Source organism: Macaca fascicularis, chromosome 4 (genome assembly GCF_037993035.2).
Source record: "Macaca fascicularis isolate 582-1 chromosome 4, T2T-MFA8v1.1".
NCBI classification, from domain to species: domain Eukaryota; kingdom Metazoa; phylum Chordata; class Mammalia; order Primates; family Cercopithecidae; genus Macaca; species Macaca fascicularis.
In genome coordinates this window covers 60,954,912-60,973,342 of record NC_088378.1, presented here as the reverse complement: position 1 = coordinate 60,973,342, position 18,431 = coordinate 60,954,912, and the positions used below count along the sequence as shown (strand labels likewise).

The window sequence follows — 18,431 nt, the reverse complement described above, 5'->3', positions numbered from 1 at the left end:
TGAAAATATAATCACAGTTAAGATGTCTAGAAACATTTTGAGTTTTCTTAAGTGATTATTAAAGAAAATTTGGTGTCCTTCACTAAAGAATGTAGTTTCCAACTTACAAATTCAACACCTGAAACAGTTAATATAGTATGCAATATACATTCATTCATGAATAAAATAAGCATGTATCCAGATCTCACATGAAGTACAATCTAGGGAAGGTAACATTACATTTCTGATATTTCTTTGATTGTTTTCTTCCCTCTCTTCTCCATTATCTTTTTCTGAAACTTCTATTTATCAAACCCAAGACCTCTATTGATTTTCTACGACTCATCCTTAATCTCTCATTTATCTCTAATACTTTAAGAATTTGTTTCATTTTGACATACTTTTAAACTAAATTTTATTTTAATTTAGGCAGTTTTGAAGTCCATGAGCTTTTCTTCTCTGTTCCTGAATGTCATGGTTAATACTGAACGTCAACTCGACTGGATTGAAGGATGTAAAGCATTGTTCCTGCATATGTCTGTGAGGGTGTTGCCAAAGGAGATTAACATTTGAGTCAGTGGACTGGGAGAGGCAGACCCACCCTCAATCTGGATGGGCACCATCTAATCAGCTGCCTCAGCATGGCTAGCATAAAAGCAGACAGAGCAATGTGGAAGGACTAGACTGTCTGAGTCTTCTGGCCTTCATCTTTCTCCGGTGCTAGATGCTTCCCGCCCTTGAACATCAGACTTCAAGTTCTTCAGCATTTGGATTTTTGGGACTTACACCAGTGGCTCGTGAGGGGCCTCTTGGGCCTTTGGTCACAGACTAAATGTTGTACTGTCGGCTTCCCTACTTATGAGGTTTTGGGACTTGGACTGGCTTCCTTGCTCCTCAGCTTGCAGATGGCCGTGTGATTTCACCTGCTAATCACGTGAGTCAATACTCCTTAATAAACTCCCTTTCATATATATATCTATCGTGTTAGTCCTCTCCTTCTAGAGAATCTTGATTAACACACTACATTAGGTTCTTTATTTTATTTATTTATTTATTTATTTATTTATTTTTGAGATGGAGTCTCGCTCTGTCTCCCAGGTTGGAGTGTAGTGGTGCGATCTCGGCTCACTGCAAGCTCCGCCTCCCGGGTTCACACCATTCTCCTGCCTCAGCCTCCCGAGTAGCTGGGACTACAGGTGCCCACCACCTCGCCCGGCTAATTTTTTGTATTTTCAATAGAGATGGGATTTCATCATGTTAGCCAGGATGGTCTCGATCTCCTTACCTTGTGATCCGCTGGCCTCGGCCTCCCAAAGTGCTGGGATTACAGGCGTGAGCCACCGCACCCAGCCTGCATTAGGTTCTTGCTTTATATGTGCAATATTATTCATTTTCGGTTAGACTTTATCTTTTATTATCTAGCATCTATTTTCACTACATATTCAACTTTTTAAAAACTTTGGACTTTCTTCAAGTTTTCTTCAAATACCAGGAGATCCTTGGTTGTTCACTTGTAGACACCGTTTATGATAGCCCCTTCCACCATTAATTTAAAATCTCTTGGACAAAACGGAAAGGGAAAGGAAGGGAAGGGGAAGGGGAAGGGGAAGGAGAGGAGAGGGGAAGGCAGGGGAGGTTAGGGGAGGGGAGGGAAGGGGAGGAGGAGCTAGAAAGTCTGACTACGACATGTGGGATTTCTCCATGTGGATGAAGTTATTTGAAGGCAGGTTTCTCTTTAGGCTGAGCAGGTGTAGGAAGCCAGATGTAACCAAGGAGACCCCACATGGAGAAAGGCTTAACTCTGGGTTCCACTCTCACAATTGTCATCCTAGTTCTCCCAAGGCAACTACTCCCCCGGCTCTGACCCCATTTCTTTAGAGAATGACTCTGTAATTATTTTTCTTCTGGGCATCCAGGAATTTCAGCATTCTGTAGCAGAAACAGGGGATCAATAATCTTGTATGTAAGTCTTCAATTTATGCCCCTGTATTCAGGCCCTTCCACAAGCTTGCCCTCAGTTATAGTGTTTCCAAATTCCTGACAAATATTAATTTTTGGTATTCAGGAAAGATCAATCAGAATTGGCAGGAATTCTCAGGAATTTCCAAACTTGTAAGCAGTTTTGCATTTTTCATAACACATTATTTATATATTTTAAAATAATAAAAAAAATCAAACTGCAACCATGAAAATTTTTCTGTGATGGGATCACACTGAATGTTTCAGAGATTTTCTGTAACAAAAACAGCATAATAATAAATACATGGCTTGTTATTATATACCCATATATTGTGATGAAATATCTTTCAATAACATGTGAAAATAATTTCTTCCTGATAAAGACATTTGATAACACAAAATGTCACAAAAAGGCAACTCCACCGATCAGCGTTTCCTGCTCTTGCTTTTGACTTGACATCAATAGTGCCATGGGCTGAATTGGGTCCCCCTAAATTTTATATGTTAAAGTCCTAACCCTACAGAATGTGACCACAGAATGTGGATGTATTTGGAGATAAGGTCTTTAAAGAAGTAATTAAATTAAAATAAGGTCTTTAGGGTGAGCACACTAATTCAGTATGACTAATGTCCTTATAAGAAGAGGAAATTTGGGAACAGATTTCCTGGATTACATGGAGGGGGGACCAAGTGAAGACACAGGCCGGAAAGAGAGGCCTCAGAAGAAACCAATCCTGCTGACACCTTGATCTCAGGCTTCTAGCCTCCTTGTGAGAAAACAAATTTCTGTTGTTTAAGCTCCCCATTCAATGATTCTTTGTTATGGCAACCTTAGGCAATCAGCACAAGAAGATGCCTCCAAGTGAGCAGTGCTTTTACGTTGATTGTTAAGCTTTAATTCTTGCATTCCTGATTTTGCAACTGATTTCTCTTTGGATTCAGAACTTGTAAAAGGTTATACATTCTCCCAGAAATATCAGGAAGAAATATCCACTTGTATTTGTCAAATCTGAGCTTTCCCATAGGACAGTTTATCTGCTACAAACTGTCCACATTAGTTCAACATTGAAGTTGCCCTATCAATTTCCTGGATCCGCTCTTCAATCCACTGCCCGTCTTTCCCCAGAAATGTATTGCAATCTCTTGACCATTTATGGCTCCTTTCTCTTATTTTGATTGCATGGGATAATATTTCTTTGGCAAGGAAAGGGAGACATGTTCATGAGCTTAATATACCACATTAAACCTGAGAAACTCCAGGAATATTACGTCTCTCCTTTTTTTTTTTTTTTTTTTTTTGGTAGATTTTGTGTGTATCCACTGAAAGGAAAGGAAAGGAGAAGATAGAATATTATTTTCAGATCTGTAGAGAATTATTTCTAATATAATCTTAGTCTCACTTCAAACTCATGTATGTAGCAATAAGGCTGAAATTTTATAACTGAAATTAATTTGTATCCCAAACCGCCCTTATATTAAAAAATACTAAAATAATAATTTCAGTCAATTTTATAATTATCTTAGTCAATTCAGGATTACCCTAGATAATCTAGTTTTTGACACTTCCTCTCTTCCTGGAATTAAACTCAGTGTCCCAACAAGCATTTTATTTCAGTGGTTTGCTGATGCAGCCTTCCCTAAAGCAATGGGCACTAGACTCAAGTTCTATTCTTTCTCACTTCCACCAGTCTAAATCCAGATCTGTATTATCTCACCCTTGATAAATTTAGTGGTCTACATACCATTTTTCCAAGCTGTAGGGTGGTCTCCACATGACTTCAATCACTACATGATTCTGGAGTAGGGATCTTAAATAGCAGCTGCTGAGCACTGTGAAATTTCATGCATGGGCATGTAAGATTTGGTGAATGCTCTGAAAGTACTATATTGTGTGTGTGTGTGTGTGCGTGTGCGTGTGCATGTATACACATATGTATTTCTGGAAAAAGGTCCCTAGTTTTCATTAAATTTTCAAAATAATAAAAAATATTGTACTACTTAATTTGACCCATTCTTCTAAGTTACCTCAGTCATCACTGGATTCTAAGTATAAGAAACATATTTTCCTAGTTATTTACTCTCCCACTCATCGACCAAACTCTTTTGTATTTTTCTTTTACTTTCCTCACATCTCCTCACTTATCCTTACTTTCAACTCTTTCCCTGAGAAAATAGGTGTAATCAGAAGAGGCATTCCATAAACTTCCACCACTTCATCCTTCCATTCATCCACCTTGGAGCCAACCACTCTGCCTGTTACTGTGGTTGAAGAGAGCTTGTGCCAAGCAAAGGTCAATCCCTCTATTTTTGAATCACCCACTTCCCTCTCTTCTCAAGGACATCACTCAAGTAAAACCCCACTTTACCTTCTGCATCACCAATTTTCCCTTTCTTGCATCTTTCCCCTTAGCATGCAAACATGCTTTTGATATTTCTCCCACAGAAAGCCAAAGTACTTGATGGTTTGGCTATGTCTCCACCCAAATCTTATCTTGAATTGTAGCTCCCACAATGCCCACGTGTTGTGGGAGGGGCCTGGTGGGAGGTAATTGAATCACGGGGTGGGTCTTTCCCATGCTGTTCTTGTAATAGTGCATAAATCTCATGAGATCTGATGGTTTTACAAGGGGGAGTTTCCCTGTGCAAGCTCTGTTTTTGCCTGCTGCCACCATTGTAAGACATGACTTGCTCCTTCTTGCCTTCTGCCATGATTGTGAGGCCTCCCTGGCCATATGGAACTGTGAGTCCATAATTTATCTCCTTTGCATTTATCATTTTCTAAAGCAATATATATTTTACTTAACTATGTTTTACCTGACTATTTTATTATCTGTTTCAAATCAAAGAATGCAAGCTCCATGAGGGCAGGAATTTTGGTGTATTATTCACTGCTTTATTATCAGAACTTAAAATGGTGCTGGGTAGATAGTAAGTTCCTTATAAATATTTGCAGAAGAATTAAATAAATGAATCTTAATCTACACTGTAGCAGCATTTGATTCTGTTAATTATACCCTCTTCCTTGAAAGATCTTCTTCACTTGTTTTCCAGATGACATGCTCTCCAATTTTTCTCCTATTTCAATAGCTTCTTCTTCCAGTCCGTTTTTATCCCATTTGTTCCTCAAAACTCCAAACTCTTAATGTTGGCACGCCCCAGAATTATGGGCTGAACTGTGTCCCCAAAAATTCATATGTGAAAGTCCTTAATCCTAGTCCTTCAGAATGTAAGTAACCTTATTTTCAGATAGGGTTTCTACAGAGGAAATCAACTTAAAATGAGATTATTAGCATTGGCCCTAATCCAAAATGACGGATGTCCTTATGTAAAGTGAATATTTGGAGACATGCACACACCAGGGAGAATGCTAGCTGAAGGTCATGATAGAGATAGAAGTGATACTTCTACCAGCCAAAGGTTGCTTGCAAGCGACCTGAAACCAGGGGAGAGGTATGGATCAGATTCTTCCTCACAGCTCTCAGAAGGAGCCTACCCTGTTGACACCTTGCTCTAGCACTTTTTGTCTCCAGAACTGTGAGACAATAGATTTCTTTGTTTGAGACACCTGGTCTGTGGTGCCTTCTTATGACGGCACTCAGAAATAAAAACACTCAAGGATTATGTGTTGAGGTTTCTATTTTTGCTGTGTTTTGTTTTTTAGTAACACTTCATCTCTTGCTGATCTCATCCAGTCTTGTGTTTCTGAATCCCATCTATATGCGAGGTCTCCCACTTGCCCATCTGCAGCTCAGCATCTCCTCTTCATGACATCTCCAACTCCCTACCCAACATCCGCCTTAGTGCATCCAAACTAAGCTCACCTTTCCCTGAAACCTTGCTCCTCCCAGTCTTCTCTGTCTCACTTATTAGCAACCCCATCCTTCAAGTTGCCTCAGGTGATTTACCTTTGATATCATTCTTGACTTTCCTCCTTCTTGAACTCCTGGCCTCAAGCAATCCTCCTGCCTTGGCCTTCTAAAGTGCTGGGATTGCAGGCATGACCCACCATGCTTGGCCTCTCCTCCTTGTTGTCTTCAGTCTATTTGCAGAAAACCTGACTCTCTTTTCAAGATATATTCAGATACCCCTTCTCAATACCTCCAGTGCTTCTGCCTTGGTGGCACCATCATCTGCCACTTGATTTATAGCACTTGCCCCCTAGTTTGTCCTCCTGCTTCCACCCTTAGCACTCCTTTACTCTATTCCCATTAGAGTATCCAGAAAGATCCTGTTAAAATGCAGTTCAGAAAATATCACACCTCTGTCCAAAACTCTGCAGTATCTCATCTCACTTCACAAACAATTACAGTGGCCTGTGAGGCCCTACAAGGTCCAGTCCTTAGTAACCTCTTTGACCTCCTCTCCTACTCAGTCCCTGTCCAGCTCACCCTGCTCCAGCCACATGGGCTTCCTTGCTGTCCAGATATGCCAGGACTGTTCCCTCATTTGCACTTGCTGTTCCCTCAGCCCAGAACAATCTCTCAAATAGCTACATAGCACATCATAATCATTCAGTGAATATTTCTTCAATGAATTTCTTGAAGCAATAGGAAATACATTGAAAAGATTTATATTAATAAAATAAAATTAAAACTCTTTAGTTTCACTCAAATTATGGTTCCATTTCATCTTTACAAGCTTCTTACGTACACTTAATACTTAGAAATTGTCTGTTTTCACTGCAGTGCTTCTCATAAAAATGTCACTTAATAAATATGTAATAATTTGAAGAATCAGATAAGAACAAGAGATACAAGGAGCTCAATTTACTTCAATTTGTGAAAACTGCTTTGCAATTACTGGTAGTTCTAGACTAGTTCCTCCCCATGTAGCCATTTGTCCTAATTGCAGCAAACAAAACCAAGCAAAACTTTGCCTTCTGGGAATAATGCTTCTTCATTAATGGTAAGGCTCTGACTCTCACTCTCTTTATTATTTGTTTAAGCTTTTTGGATGAGAATTTAAGATCCAAGCCTGGAGTTTTTTTTAATCACTGTATAAATGTATTCTTTCCTTGTTTTATATTAATAGAGTCTTAGTTTTAGGTTGGGTACATGATTACCCAGAAAAACAAAACAAAACAAAGAAAACATACTACATTTCCCAGACTCTCTTGCAAATGACTGGCCATAAGACTATGTTCCAGTAAAGGGGATGTTAGTATAAGATATCAGTTCAAAGAGAACTGGCATATACTATTTGCTCCCTTTTTTCTGTGCCTCTTCCTATAGCCTGTTGCCTGGAATGCATACATGATGGCTGGAACACTAGCTGTAATTTTGGATCATGAGGAAAAGTGCCACACCGTTGGAGATGAGGGATGAGCTGAAAGGGGTGTATGTTATTGAGAGTTTTGCTGAGCAGGACCATCATAATAACCCTGACACCTTCTTCTTGACTTATGTGTGAAAGAAATTTCTCTTTTATTTAAGCCACCATTATTTTAGAACTTGCACACAATCAAATACCACAAAAGCTATCTAGTGCCAAGAACTTTAGAGCTAAAATGAGTTACTGCTGAACCATATAAAATAATCAAACAAAAAAATTATCTGCAGTGATAATCAAAAGTCTTTATTTTCTCTATTTGAGTTCTTAAAATTATTTTGGAAAAATAGTTATGTCTTTAGATGTACTTTCACAGAAGGAAGCTCATATGACCAAAGCAATATTCTGAGTAATTATGGCAAAAATATTTATTATTGAACAACTGTTTCATTCACTTCACATTTTACACATACTTAACACAAGCAGAAAGGGAAGGTTCAATGTCAGAAGCAGGGGTCGTTCTCCTTAACTGAAAGACTATCAGGAGAGAGCCTTTGGTGATTAGCAATCCAAATTTGAGATTTTTAAAAATACCATTAAAAATAAAGGTTGCCTATAAAATATGGGGACACATAATATTTTCTGAAAATCTTTTTGGAAGAATGTCTTTTTATCTTCATTGTTACTATCTTAGACATTTTGAGGTTTATTTAACACAGCATTCCATCTGCTTAACATTCAAATTTAGCCACACTGATTATCTGTTCTACTCTCCTGAATAGTTAAGTACACTCTATAAATAAACACATCAATTTTGCTCTATTACTACTCTTCCAAAAAAGTCTTATATAATTGGAATTAACCTAGCATTTACTTATCATTAAATATATTTTTTTTTGTTAGAAAGGATATACAGCATATGAAATTGCAGGCTTTTTATGAGTTAAAGACAAAATGTAGAACTCTCAAATAATATTTACAATGTAAACATCACAGTTATTACATTAGCTAGAATACGTCACAACATTCACAACACAATACATTTTATTTGGTTTGGATATTGAAGTTTTTTTCTTGAATTACTGATGTAGAACTCAAAATTTAATTATGTTGCGTATCGTTTTCCTTCAAGAATTCTGAAAAAGAAAAAATTGTTGCTTTAGGCATAAAATATATTTTATTTCTAGCATCTTAGTTTCATTCACTGATTTACTTATCTGATAAACACTTATTTCTCTTTGTCCCTTGTTAGCAGCCCGTAGCAGGGGATCATGTCCTGGGACATATCAAGAGAGCAGCTTCTAGAGGACTGATTATCAGAGAGGAACTGGAATGTGAAAAGACGTCTAACTAACCATTATTAATGATTCACTTGTAATTTTCACAAATGGACGACCCACATGATTTCCTCTTCAAAGAATTTGTCCAAAGTCACCCATTTAAAAAAGAAAAGGATGGAAGATGGAATCTCGTAAGTGATCTTATCATTTACAAAGCACAGTGTGATTAATCAATTCTCCTTTATATTTTAGTGCCTACTCTCTTTCTTAATTTGATGGAGAAGGCTTCTCATAAACACTCTTTCAAAAAGCTGTATGTAATTAACGTTCTTCTTTGAGCAAAGGGACTTGTTTCTCTGAAATGTCTATAAAAGATAAGGAGTTTATGTGAGTCACATTCCTGCCTCTGCCTTTCTCTTAGAGGTCGAAGAGTAATTAGTGGACAAAAGCAGTGAGTTAGTCTTCCCAGACACCATGTCCACTCTTGATGACACTTGAAAACCTTAGATAACTCCATCAGGAACTGAGGTAAGGCCGTGAATTGCCTTTAGTTCGAGCATGGGTGATTTTAATCTCCTTAACCTAGTCAGGGATTGGAATCTGGCTCGCCTTCAGGCTTTATGAATAAAGTTTTATTGGAACACAGTCACTCTTATTCATTTTACATCTAACTGTGGCTGCTTTTGTGCTACGATAGCAGAGTTAAGTCATTATAACAGAAACTAGATGGCCCACAAAGCCAAACATATTTTACTCCATAGCCCTTTGAAATCCGCTAATCTTTCATATGGTGACAGCATGAAATTTCTTTAAGCACTTGCCCAGTATTATAGATTTTTTATGAGCTAATGTAGATAATAATGTGACATAACTCAGGAAAGAAATATGTCTTGAACCCACATTTATATAAAATCAATTTTGATAGCAAGCTTATTACTTCACAAAGAAAAAAGTCTATCCATGTTTTTTCTGCTAAAAAAAAATGTTTACAGAGAATGCTATTGGAGTCATGTAGGTAAAACAAACTTACAGGTAAAACAAGCTGAATTTTACTTTTGCTGTAAGAAGTTTGCCATGTTTCAAGGAATATAGTTAGACCCAGAATGCCCTGATATTTTCATGATAATGGGCCATGCTCTAATTTGGTGGTATTTCCCTGTACTTACTTAAGTGAGGTGCTAACAGTCAATTGTGGGACTAAACCTTCAATTAATAAAAGCAGCATGGGTTGATCCTCAAAAGGAAAGCCCATTTTTTTCTTGTCAGTCTGAGTCAGTCTCCTCTGTTTTTTTTTTATCTTGATACAAATGTAGAAATAACCCCAGGTGAACCAGGAACACTATTCAGATCTCAAAACGTTTGCTTATTATGAGTGTGCTCTTTTATGAGATCAAAAAATTGCATGAATCATTCTAAGCTGTTTACTGGGTTGGGGTCCATTGTTGTAGGAGTGTCCGTCTTGGATGAGGTCTCATGATGAGAAACTCTTTAACCCTAAGACGTTTCTTACTAAGCGACTCTTAGCTACTTATATAATCAGAGACTGCCGTAAGAATACAGAAGGAATGCACAAATATACCCACCACTGGGAAGTTGTCATCAGCTTTGCTCCAAAGGGCTTTTTCATCATTTTTCTAGCACTTCTGGAAAGTCAGGGGATTCTCCCTCACTGCTGCAGAGCAGAAAAACATTGTGCATATTAAGGCTCTCAGATGAGAAAGGTTCTAAAGAAACTATTTTGACATAATGGCTGTGCTGTTCTCTGTGCTCTGAAAGTGTATTGGGGGCTAAACAATTACCTTTGAAGTTTGTTAGTACCTATGAATTATTTATCCATCTTAAGAGTTTCTAAAATTATTCTTACAGAATTATCATCTGTAACGGGCAAAGAAAGTCATCTTGTCTGATCACACCCAAACAGAATTATCCTTAATACTCATCATTTAAACAAAAACAATTGGAATAAAAAGACAGAACACTACACTGTTTATGTATTGTGTCCGATGTTTACACACCACAGAGAGATACCGATTTTACAGAATCTAAATATACAAAATACCTAATGGTTTAATTTGATTAAATAAGAGTATCGAATATGCACATGAAGTGAGTTTCACATGTTACCAAATTGCAATTGACTATGCTTTACATGTTTTAAAAATCATCACTTTTGATGAAACTTGCTCCTAGATTCAGACTAGATGTCTCTATAGTCATCATTTTTAACACTGGCAGCACAGTAACGTCAACTGGGGAACTCTTAAAAGAAATGAATGCCTAGGGCCACACCACGGAGGACACTGATTTCCTGGCAATTGGTTTGGGGAAAGGCCCAGACATCGGTATTTTTAAAGTTCTGCAGGGTAGTCTAATGTCAGCCAAGGTTGAGAATCACTGCTTCATGTAGTATAGATAGTGAGATAGAGAGGTCTTCATGTGCAGCTTCTATTTTGAAAGTCAGTCATGATTTCTCATTTTAGCAAGTTCTTTTTCTTTACCTCCTCTTTCCATTCAGAATTGAGTTCAAATATTTCTTTACAGCCATTTGTTTTCTAAGGCGGGTATAGTTGTCTGTGAAGACTGCATCTGAGTGACGTTTGACTGGTACAGGGTCTTCTGAGATGTTACTGCTAAGGAACATGAGGAAAAGGAAATCAAAGAGTTTTCACAAGAAATGATAAATACACACATGTTCCAAGTTTTTTGGAGCCACATAAAAAGGAATTCCCACGGCCAACTAATTTTCTATCATAAAAAGACTGAAAGAAAAATACAACTGAACCTAAGGATGAAGGCAAAGCAAGGAATCATCTGTCATATTTTGGCACGACCTGGGACTGTTTTATGACATATTCTGTACAGCTGAGCAAAAAATTCATCCAAAAATAAAAATTTGGGGATAGCTGAAGTTGTGCTCTGCCACTGGGAGAAAACCTTTTTAAAAAAACATAGTTACTTCTTTAGAAGCTATGCTACCCTGAGCAACGTCATCTAAATATTTGACTGTTAACCATTTGGCATTCTCCATTTAGTTTGAGCAGGAAGTAAAAGGAATATTCTATGGTTGACCTTAACATTTACCTCAGTCTATTCTATGTCTTCTTGATTGTTTTACTGAGTCTTGTTCAATTTGATTGCAGATTGGTAAACGATTGCTACTTGAGAAAAACGTGTGTCTGGAGTCAATGAGTACGATATTATGAAAAAGTCTTAATCCATGGGCTTGATAGATATTATTGAACAATACAAGTTATTTCATTTAACTAAATTAAACATTATCAATGAGTTTTCAATTTCAAACAAGGTAAATAGCTTGTTAAGAGTGAAAATACAATATTCAGGTTGAATAAGAACACATTTTATAAAAATAATAAGTTTCTTTACCTAACACGTTTTCCCATAAGAGACTCAAGGTACTTTTTGGCAGAAAGTTGACCCAAGAGTTTACTGAAGTCACTGGTGAAAACTCCATCAGCATGCCTGGCATTTCTAAAACAAGGAAGAAAAAAATAGCTATTATTTTGTAAATGGCTTTCTAGAATATTATTGTGGCTCATTAAATAACAAAAAATTATGGGTTTATTATGAAAGCTTCTCATTAAAACTAAAGTTCAAAAGGAGATTTCTTAACTCCCTAACAAAAGAGATCTAGTCACTTATATCAAGATATACCCTGTATTTCTAGCCCAAGACACTGAAAAATTAAAGAAACAGGCATTTTTAGAAGCACATTTCAATATTCCTTCATGGTTGAATCTTTATAACTACTTTTTTCTAAGAAATATTGGTGTAAAAATATGATCTATTTAAATAGGCTGCTATTTGTACATGGTGCTTTGTGTCTGCCCCACTGAATAAAGACATACACAATGGGAAAATATTCTGATTTTGGAAAGTTCATAAACCCCAGTATAGCTTTTTTTTTTCTTTTTCCAAAATACTTGGAAACAATACCTCTTAAGATAGAGAAGGCATTAAAGCCTATCATTCTACCTTTTCTCTTTCAAATGAAGAACCTTTTATACTTTGTCTATACCAAGTCCTGTAGAGCTACTTGGTCTGTACTTGAAATGATGCTCAGACAAGCAGTTCTATCAATGAACAGCTCTAACTATTAGATACCTTTTCTTTATATAGAGACAAAACTCCTCAGCAACTCTTCATCATTGGAATGCTAAATGCTGGAGTTTTATCAGAATTGGTACAATCTGTAATGTTGTAATTATGTGCAACAGAATGGAAGTGAATGATGTGTTCATCCTGGCTTGTTACAACCTTTCAGTATGAAAATCATGTACAGCTGTAAGAGCTGCAATAAATCAGGATGAATGAAGCCATGACACATGGAAACCTCTAGTGTTTTGCTATTGGAATAGCTTCGTGGTGAGATAAAATTAGCACGTTTGTAATTCTTAAATACATTTGCTAAAATAAAACTCACTGGATAGTTTTATAAAAAATAAACTCACCTGGATACATCATAATAGGGTGTGTCATTTTCAGCTAATGCATTTTGCAAGATGTCCATGTCTTCTTTTAATGAAACTTGATCAGGTTCATTTGCTCCCTCAAAGGGTAGTCTGTCACCCAACCTGATAGGGAAAGTTACACGAGAAGTATAATACATTCCTTTTTCAGAAGACAGTGCGAGCGGTTCCGCAACCATTTAAAATAAGATACTTAAACTCTTGGGAAGTATTACCCAGTCACAATATGAGAATAACATAATTTGACTTAATGGCTCACATAGTTAATGAGAGCATAAATAGGAAATTCCTATTGTCCTACAAAGTAGATGTCATATGACTTTTATAAGCTGAATATACAAAACGTAAGAGCTACTTAATTCAATCTTATCGAAGCATTAAGCAAACTATACTTCTTTGGTGTACTTTACTATGCCAAGAATATCTTCACTTTGCAAAGTCAAATTTCACATGTAGAAAGATTTTATGCAAAATAGAAACTTGGAAAAATCTAATACTGAACGAAAACTGGTAACAATTTATGTATTTGGTGATGTTCAGTATCACCCGTTCCAAACATCTCTGAAGAATGGAATATTAATTGCTTCTCTCTCTCTCTAGACCCTCAAGCTTTGCTTCAAACATTTACCTTGGCATGATATATTTCTCTGTATTGGCAAAATTCAAAGAATGTCTCCATAGATGAATAGCTCATCTATGAAGATGAATTTGAATTCAATAAATTTTATGGGACCTTCCGGTTTCTAATCTTATGTATTAACACAACTTTAATAAGGGATGTACAATGTTACACTGAAGGACTAAGAATAGTCATATGCATACATGGAATACGACTATATTTGTAGATGCCTGCATATTTCAATTACTGACAACTCTTATACTTTTGTGTGTACAGATTTTCACTGTTAGGGCAAACCTCCAAGGAGCGTGTCAGCTCCTGGACACTGCGTATCTTTCAGTGATTTGGGAGTTGGGAGTCACTAGCAAGTAGTCCTCTGTGGGTCTGAAGCTTAGCAATCAACAGAAATGTCAGCATTCTTATGATTGTTCATCTGCTGTGATAGAACTTCAGATGAAACCATTTTATTTAGTTATCGAAGCAACACAGGAGCTGTATTTAAACAAATTTCACAGAGAACACTAATAGCTAAGAGGTTATTCTCTCTATTGAGCATAAGTCTACCTTAATCAAAAAATCAAGAATGAGCAAATAAGCAAAAAAAAAAAAAAAAAAAGAAACCAACTGAATTATTATTTTTCCTTTGGAGATATAGCGGTGCCCGTAAACCGAAAAGAAAAATTCAAGCTAATGTAGTTTTCATTTACTGTTTACTTCTTTAGCATACATTAATAAAGTTTTAAATATGAGTTGTATTATACTTTCTAGATTTGAAATACATAATATAACATATAGAACAATAAAACTAAGGATTTATGGTTCAAAGTATATCAAAATTTACCCATTGGGGGAGTGTATCTCAATAGATCAATTACCTCATATTTAATATTGGCAAATTGACTCTGCCTAGATAGATTTCTGTGCAACATGATTTTATACATGTTTCACTAATCAACTGCTAATCTTATGATTATTTACTGATTAATCTTGAAAAATAAACTAAAATGTGGTTGGCAACTAAACTGCTTTTTCTCCACCAGAAATTGAACTGACTTAACAATGGATAAAAGCTTATTATTCATCTAAAATTGGTGTTGAATAAAAAGAAAGTCAGAGCCTCCTTTCACCATGTTTGGGAATGTGATCCACTCAGCCCATAAAACTAATCACTGACAGGGTCTCTCATGCCCTGAAAGTGAATTCCAGGATTCAGAATGACCTGACGTTGACCTCTCACTCAACACATCAAGCAAAAATGTAAATTAATAATACATAATTTATACTATTCAGTTGTCCAACAAAACATATAGGAAATTCCCATTTAGATGAAGAAGGAATGCTCAGATGTCTGAATTGAAAGGGAGCTTACCCGAGAGCAGAAGGTGCCCTGTAAAGAGGCCACGCCGACGTCTGTGAGAACAGCACACTGAGAAGGGTCAGAAGCACAAGGAGCTGGGCCTTATTTCTGGTGTCCATTTCTGTGCCTCTAAAGAGAGAATCACCTTAGTTCTTCCAACCACAGATGTCACCAGCAAGGTAATTCTGAGTGCCTAGCAGTAATTTTCAATGGCTCTTGAAGAGTTTGTAAAGAGTAATTTTCCTCTTGTAGAAAGAGATAAATTGCAAGATGATACATTCAAAAATCAATATTTCTCTCAGTGACAGGTACTTGAATAAAAAGTAGAATCCTTTTCAACTGCTGTCTGGGCACATGGTTGGCCCCAGTATCTATTGAATGCCATACTTCTATAGTGCTGGAAATAACCCTGGGGACAATCTTTTCATAACAGGGCTGTACCACCCAGGCTTAGTGTATTTTTTGACGAAGGAAACAGCTTCAAGACATTGATTTTCTTCGCTTTAAGATTTCAGTATCTGATTAATATAAGACTGGGGTATCATCTATTTAATAATTCTTCTGCTCGTGTTTGTACAAATGTATAAATATAATATGTATATATACATATAATTTTTTAAAAGATTTTGGATCTACATTACTTTTTCCTCTTTCAATTGTAGATATTACTGGAAACTTATTTCCTTACACCTGAATTTGAACATCTTAACTCAGTAGTGAATATTAATACTCAAAATATCACTGAATCATATATTGTCACTGAAATGAATTTTTCCATCAAAGGAAAATATATGTTAAAAGCAAAACTTGCATTTCTTGCATTTAATCAACTTACACATTTCATTTCTAGTTTCTAGATTAAAAATTTAGGAGTTCAAGGTCTGTTTCTCTTGCTGCCTATAAAAATTACAAAATTTAAACTTAAGGCAAAAATTAAATGCATCTTAGATTCACTTAACCAACATATGAAATAGGAAAAAAAAAGCACTGTAAAAATAAGTTGAAAATTTCAAAAGCAAATGTGCCCACAGAAATTTTCAGTCAAAAATCTACATACAAGTAAACTTGATTTGAATGAATTATTTTTGAAAATCAGTATTCAGTAAAAGAGCAAGCAGAGTAAAGCATCTTACAAACAAAAGAATTCAGAAAATCTATCTATATGAGAGAAATTGAAGTATTTCTATCCTTACCAGGTGACTTGAGAAACTTGTCTTTTTGCTATTGCAAAAGCACAGCACTATCAAATTCTTTTCAATAGAGAGAAAAATTCAGTATGTTGTAAGAAAAGTTTCAGAGGCAGGAGGGAAAAAGAAGAGGAAAGGTAAAGTTTTCACTTACCTTGCCCACTCGTGCTCCCCCGGAGCTGCCTGTTCTGGTTTGTTTTGGAGCTGTCTTAGGTGCTGAAGTCCTGGGAGTAAGAGGAAGGCTCCACCAGTTCTCTGCCCTTAGCAATGGCTAAGGGTTGGCTGTTACTGCCTGCTGGTGCTTCTCACTCTACCCTGACCAGCATTTCAAAGCCCATCATTTTATAGGGCTTATACTTGGGACTGAGCAATCACAAAGCACTCTGAAAGACGTCACAGTATGACGGCCATGGGATGAATAGTGCTTGAAGTTCTTACTTAATTGTCATTATGTCTAATTTATATAAGTTTATAGTGAGTAACTTCAAGATGTAAGATAAGAGGAAATTTACTTTTGTTTAAACAAACAAAGTAGCAAGCTCAATGTGAAATGTTTTAACCTTTACTTAATTGTAGTGAAATAAGAAAATGATTGTAGTGTTATAGCCATGGCCACTGGGATTCCTTCAGAAAATAAAGACTTCATGTGTAGAAACAAATGCAGAAAGCAACAAACACTTATGTTCATTATGCTTATAAATGTGTAATTATACTTTATTACCTAATATCAATTCTGTTAATATTTTTAATTTGTATGCTATTCATATAGATCCAGATTTAATCTTTCTTGAAATCTATCCTAACTTTAAAAGCTCTAGAGATAACTTTCACCTTTCTATTATTACATTTCCTTTTTGTTGAAACTAATCCCAAGATAAATGTTTCAGAAAGTCTCTAAGATAGTAAGATATACACGCTGTTGTACAAAGCAGTAGAAGTAGTGCTATTTCATATTTGTATAGAAAGCAGTAGAAGTAGTGCTATTTCGTATTTGTATAAAAAAGCACAATTCCCAATGCACTTTTACATACACTGTGTCAAATGATCCAAAAAATAAATTGTTGTCAGACTATATACTTCAAGGAATTTAATTATCTTTTCTTTTTAAAGGTTTTCCTCATCACTTTTATAAGTCTTTGCATAATGTAGAATTAGTTTTCTACCCTCACCCCCAATGCACACACACATACTCAAACCAGTTTGGAACATCTCTGATTCAATCACTTGACAGGTGGCTTCAAATAATTAGTTGAAAAACATTTATGTAGTACTTTGATAAATACTTCACTTCTATTTGTGGATTTGTAACTAAAGGTAGCTTAGTACGCATTCAATCAGAGTTTAAGGTAAAAAATGCAGCCACATGAAAAATTTCCTAAACAACAGAGTAAAATGTCATTTTTCCTTTTGTGTTAAAGAATTTCTGCCATGTGTATTATTTTTACATTTTGTTTGTAAGTTTCATAAGAAAGAATGACTTTACAGTCCTCTTTCTTCTACTTTAAGATTTTAGTATCTATTTGCTTCATTCAAAGTCAGACTGATCCAGTAAAAGACTATCCTGCTATGCTTAATCATATTTTCTAATCCAGTTACCAGAAAAATTAAATGAATTAAATTTCAAAATGTCTGGAAATTTGTTTCCCAGTTGACAGCTCTGACTTAAGCCAGAGTTCCTGTGGCTTAATTCCAGGAAATCTTTTTTTACCTGATTATTACAAACTAGAGGTTGAAATGGCTCTCATATGGAATTTTTTTATCCTTAGCTCTTCATCACCCAATTCTTAGTGAATCAATTTTATTTAAGAGCAGCAATGGCAAAGCAACTTAATTGAGGGTCACAGACAAATTACTGCTGAATGATAAGAAGAAAAATTTTAAACATAAAAGATGTAAAGCTGATTATTTTTTGGCCTAGGCAAGCACTTAGCATTTACAAAGAGTAACTATAGTGGCTTTTTTCAATAGAAAAGACAGTTGCTTCTATTATAATAATAATAAACTAAAATAAAAAGAAATAATTCAATTTTATTACCTCTGAATAAAAGTAAACTTAATCAAAGAACTGCATTTTCTCTTACAAATTTAAACTAGAAAGCAAAACAATTTGAAAATGGAACCATAGCACCATCTGCAGGTTCAAAGTTTTAATTCACAGATTTTATAAAATTGTGTTTATTTTTTTCTTTTCTTTCAAGGAAATGAATTGTAAACCAGAGGTCCTTTAACCGGCTTAACTTATGGATGCTTACAGAAAAAATAAACATAAAAAAAAGTACTGCAGTTGAATTTATC

General features: G+C 35.8%; 1 protein-coding gene across 4 annotated transcripts; it reads right to left on the bottom strand.

The window, feature by feature from the left end:
* Positions 1–7,491: 7,491 nt before the first annotated feature.
* Positions 7,492–16,453, bottom strand: VIP (vasoactive intestinal peptide). Of its 4 annotated transcripts, none has more exons than XM_005552161.5 (7): positions 16,291–16,453; positions 14,962–15,078; positions 12,956–13,078; positions 11,871–11,975; positions 10,985–11,116; positions 10,070–10,158; positions 7,492–8,342 (listed from the first exon to the last, which is right to left on the bottom strand). In XM_005552161.5, exons 2-6 carry the CDS (start codon positions 15,066–15,068, stop codon positions 10,113–10,115), a joined length of 513 nt encoding a protein of 170 aa, XP_005552218.2. In that variant the 5' UTR covers positions 15,069–15,078; positions 16,291–16,453; the 3' UTR covers positions 7,492–8,342; positions 10,070–10,112. The 4 variants fall into 4 exon arrangements, with proteins under 4 accessions (XP_005552218.2, XP_005552220.2, XP_005552219.2 ...); XM_005552163.5 differs by having other exon boundaries at positions 10,070–10,155; XM_005552162.5 differs by having other exon boundaries at positions 10,985–11,113.
* Between the last annotated feature and the right edge of the window lie 1,978 nt (positions 16,454–18,431).

Excerpts from the sequence above, each read along its gene's own strand:
- VIP (XM_005552161.5), bottom strand. The coding sequence starts at position 15,068 with ATGGACACCAGAAATAAGGCCCAGCTCCTTGTGCTTCTGACCCTTCTC. Across the intron at positions 11,976-12,955 it reads CCCTATTATGATGTATCCAG|AAATGCCAGGCATGCTGATG; the intron begins GTGAGTTTATTT and ends TCCTTGTTTTAG. Across the intron at positions 10,159-10,984 it reads ATTCTGAATGGAAAGAGGAG|CAGTGAGGGAGAATCCCCTG; the intron begins GTAAAGAAAAAG and ends TCTGCTCTGCAG.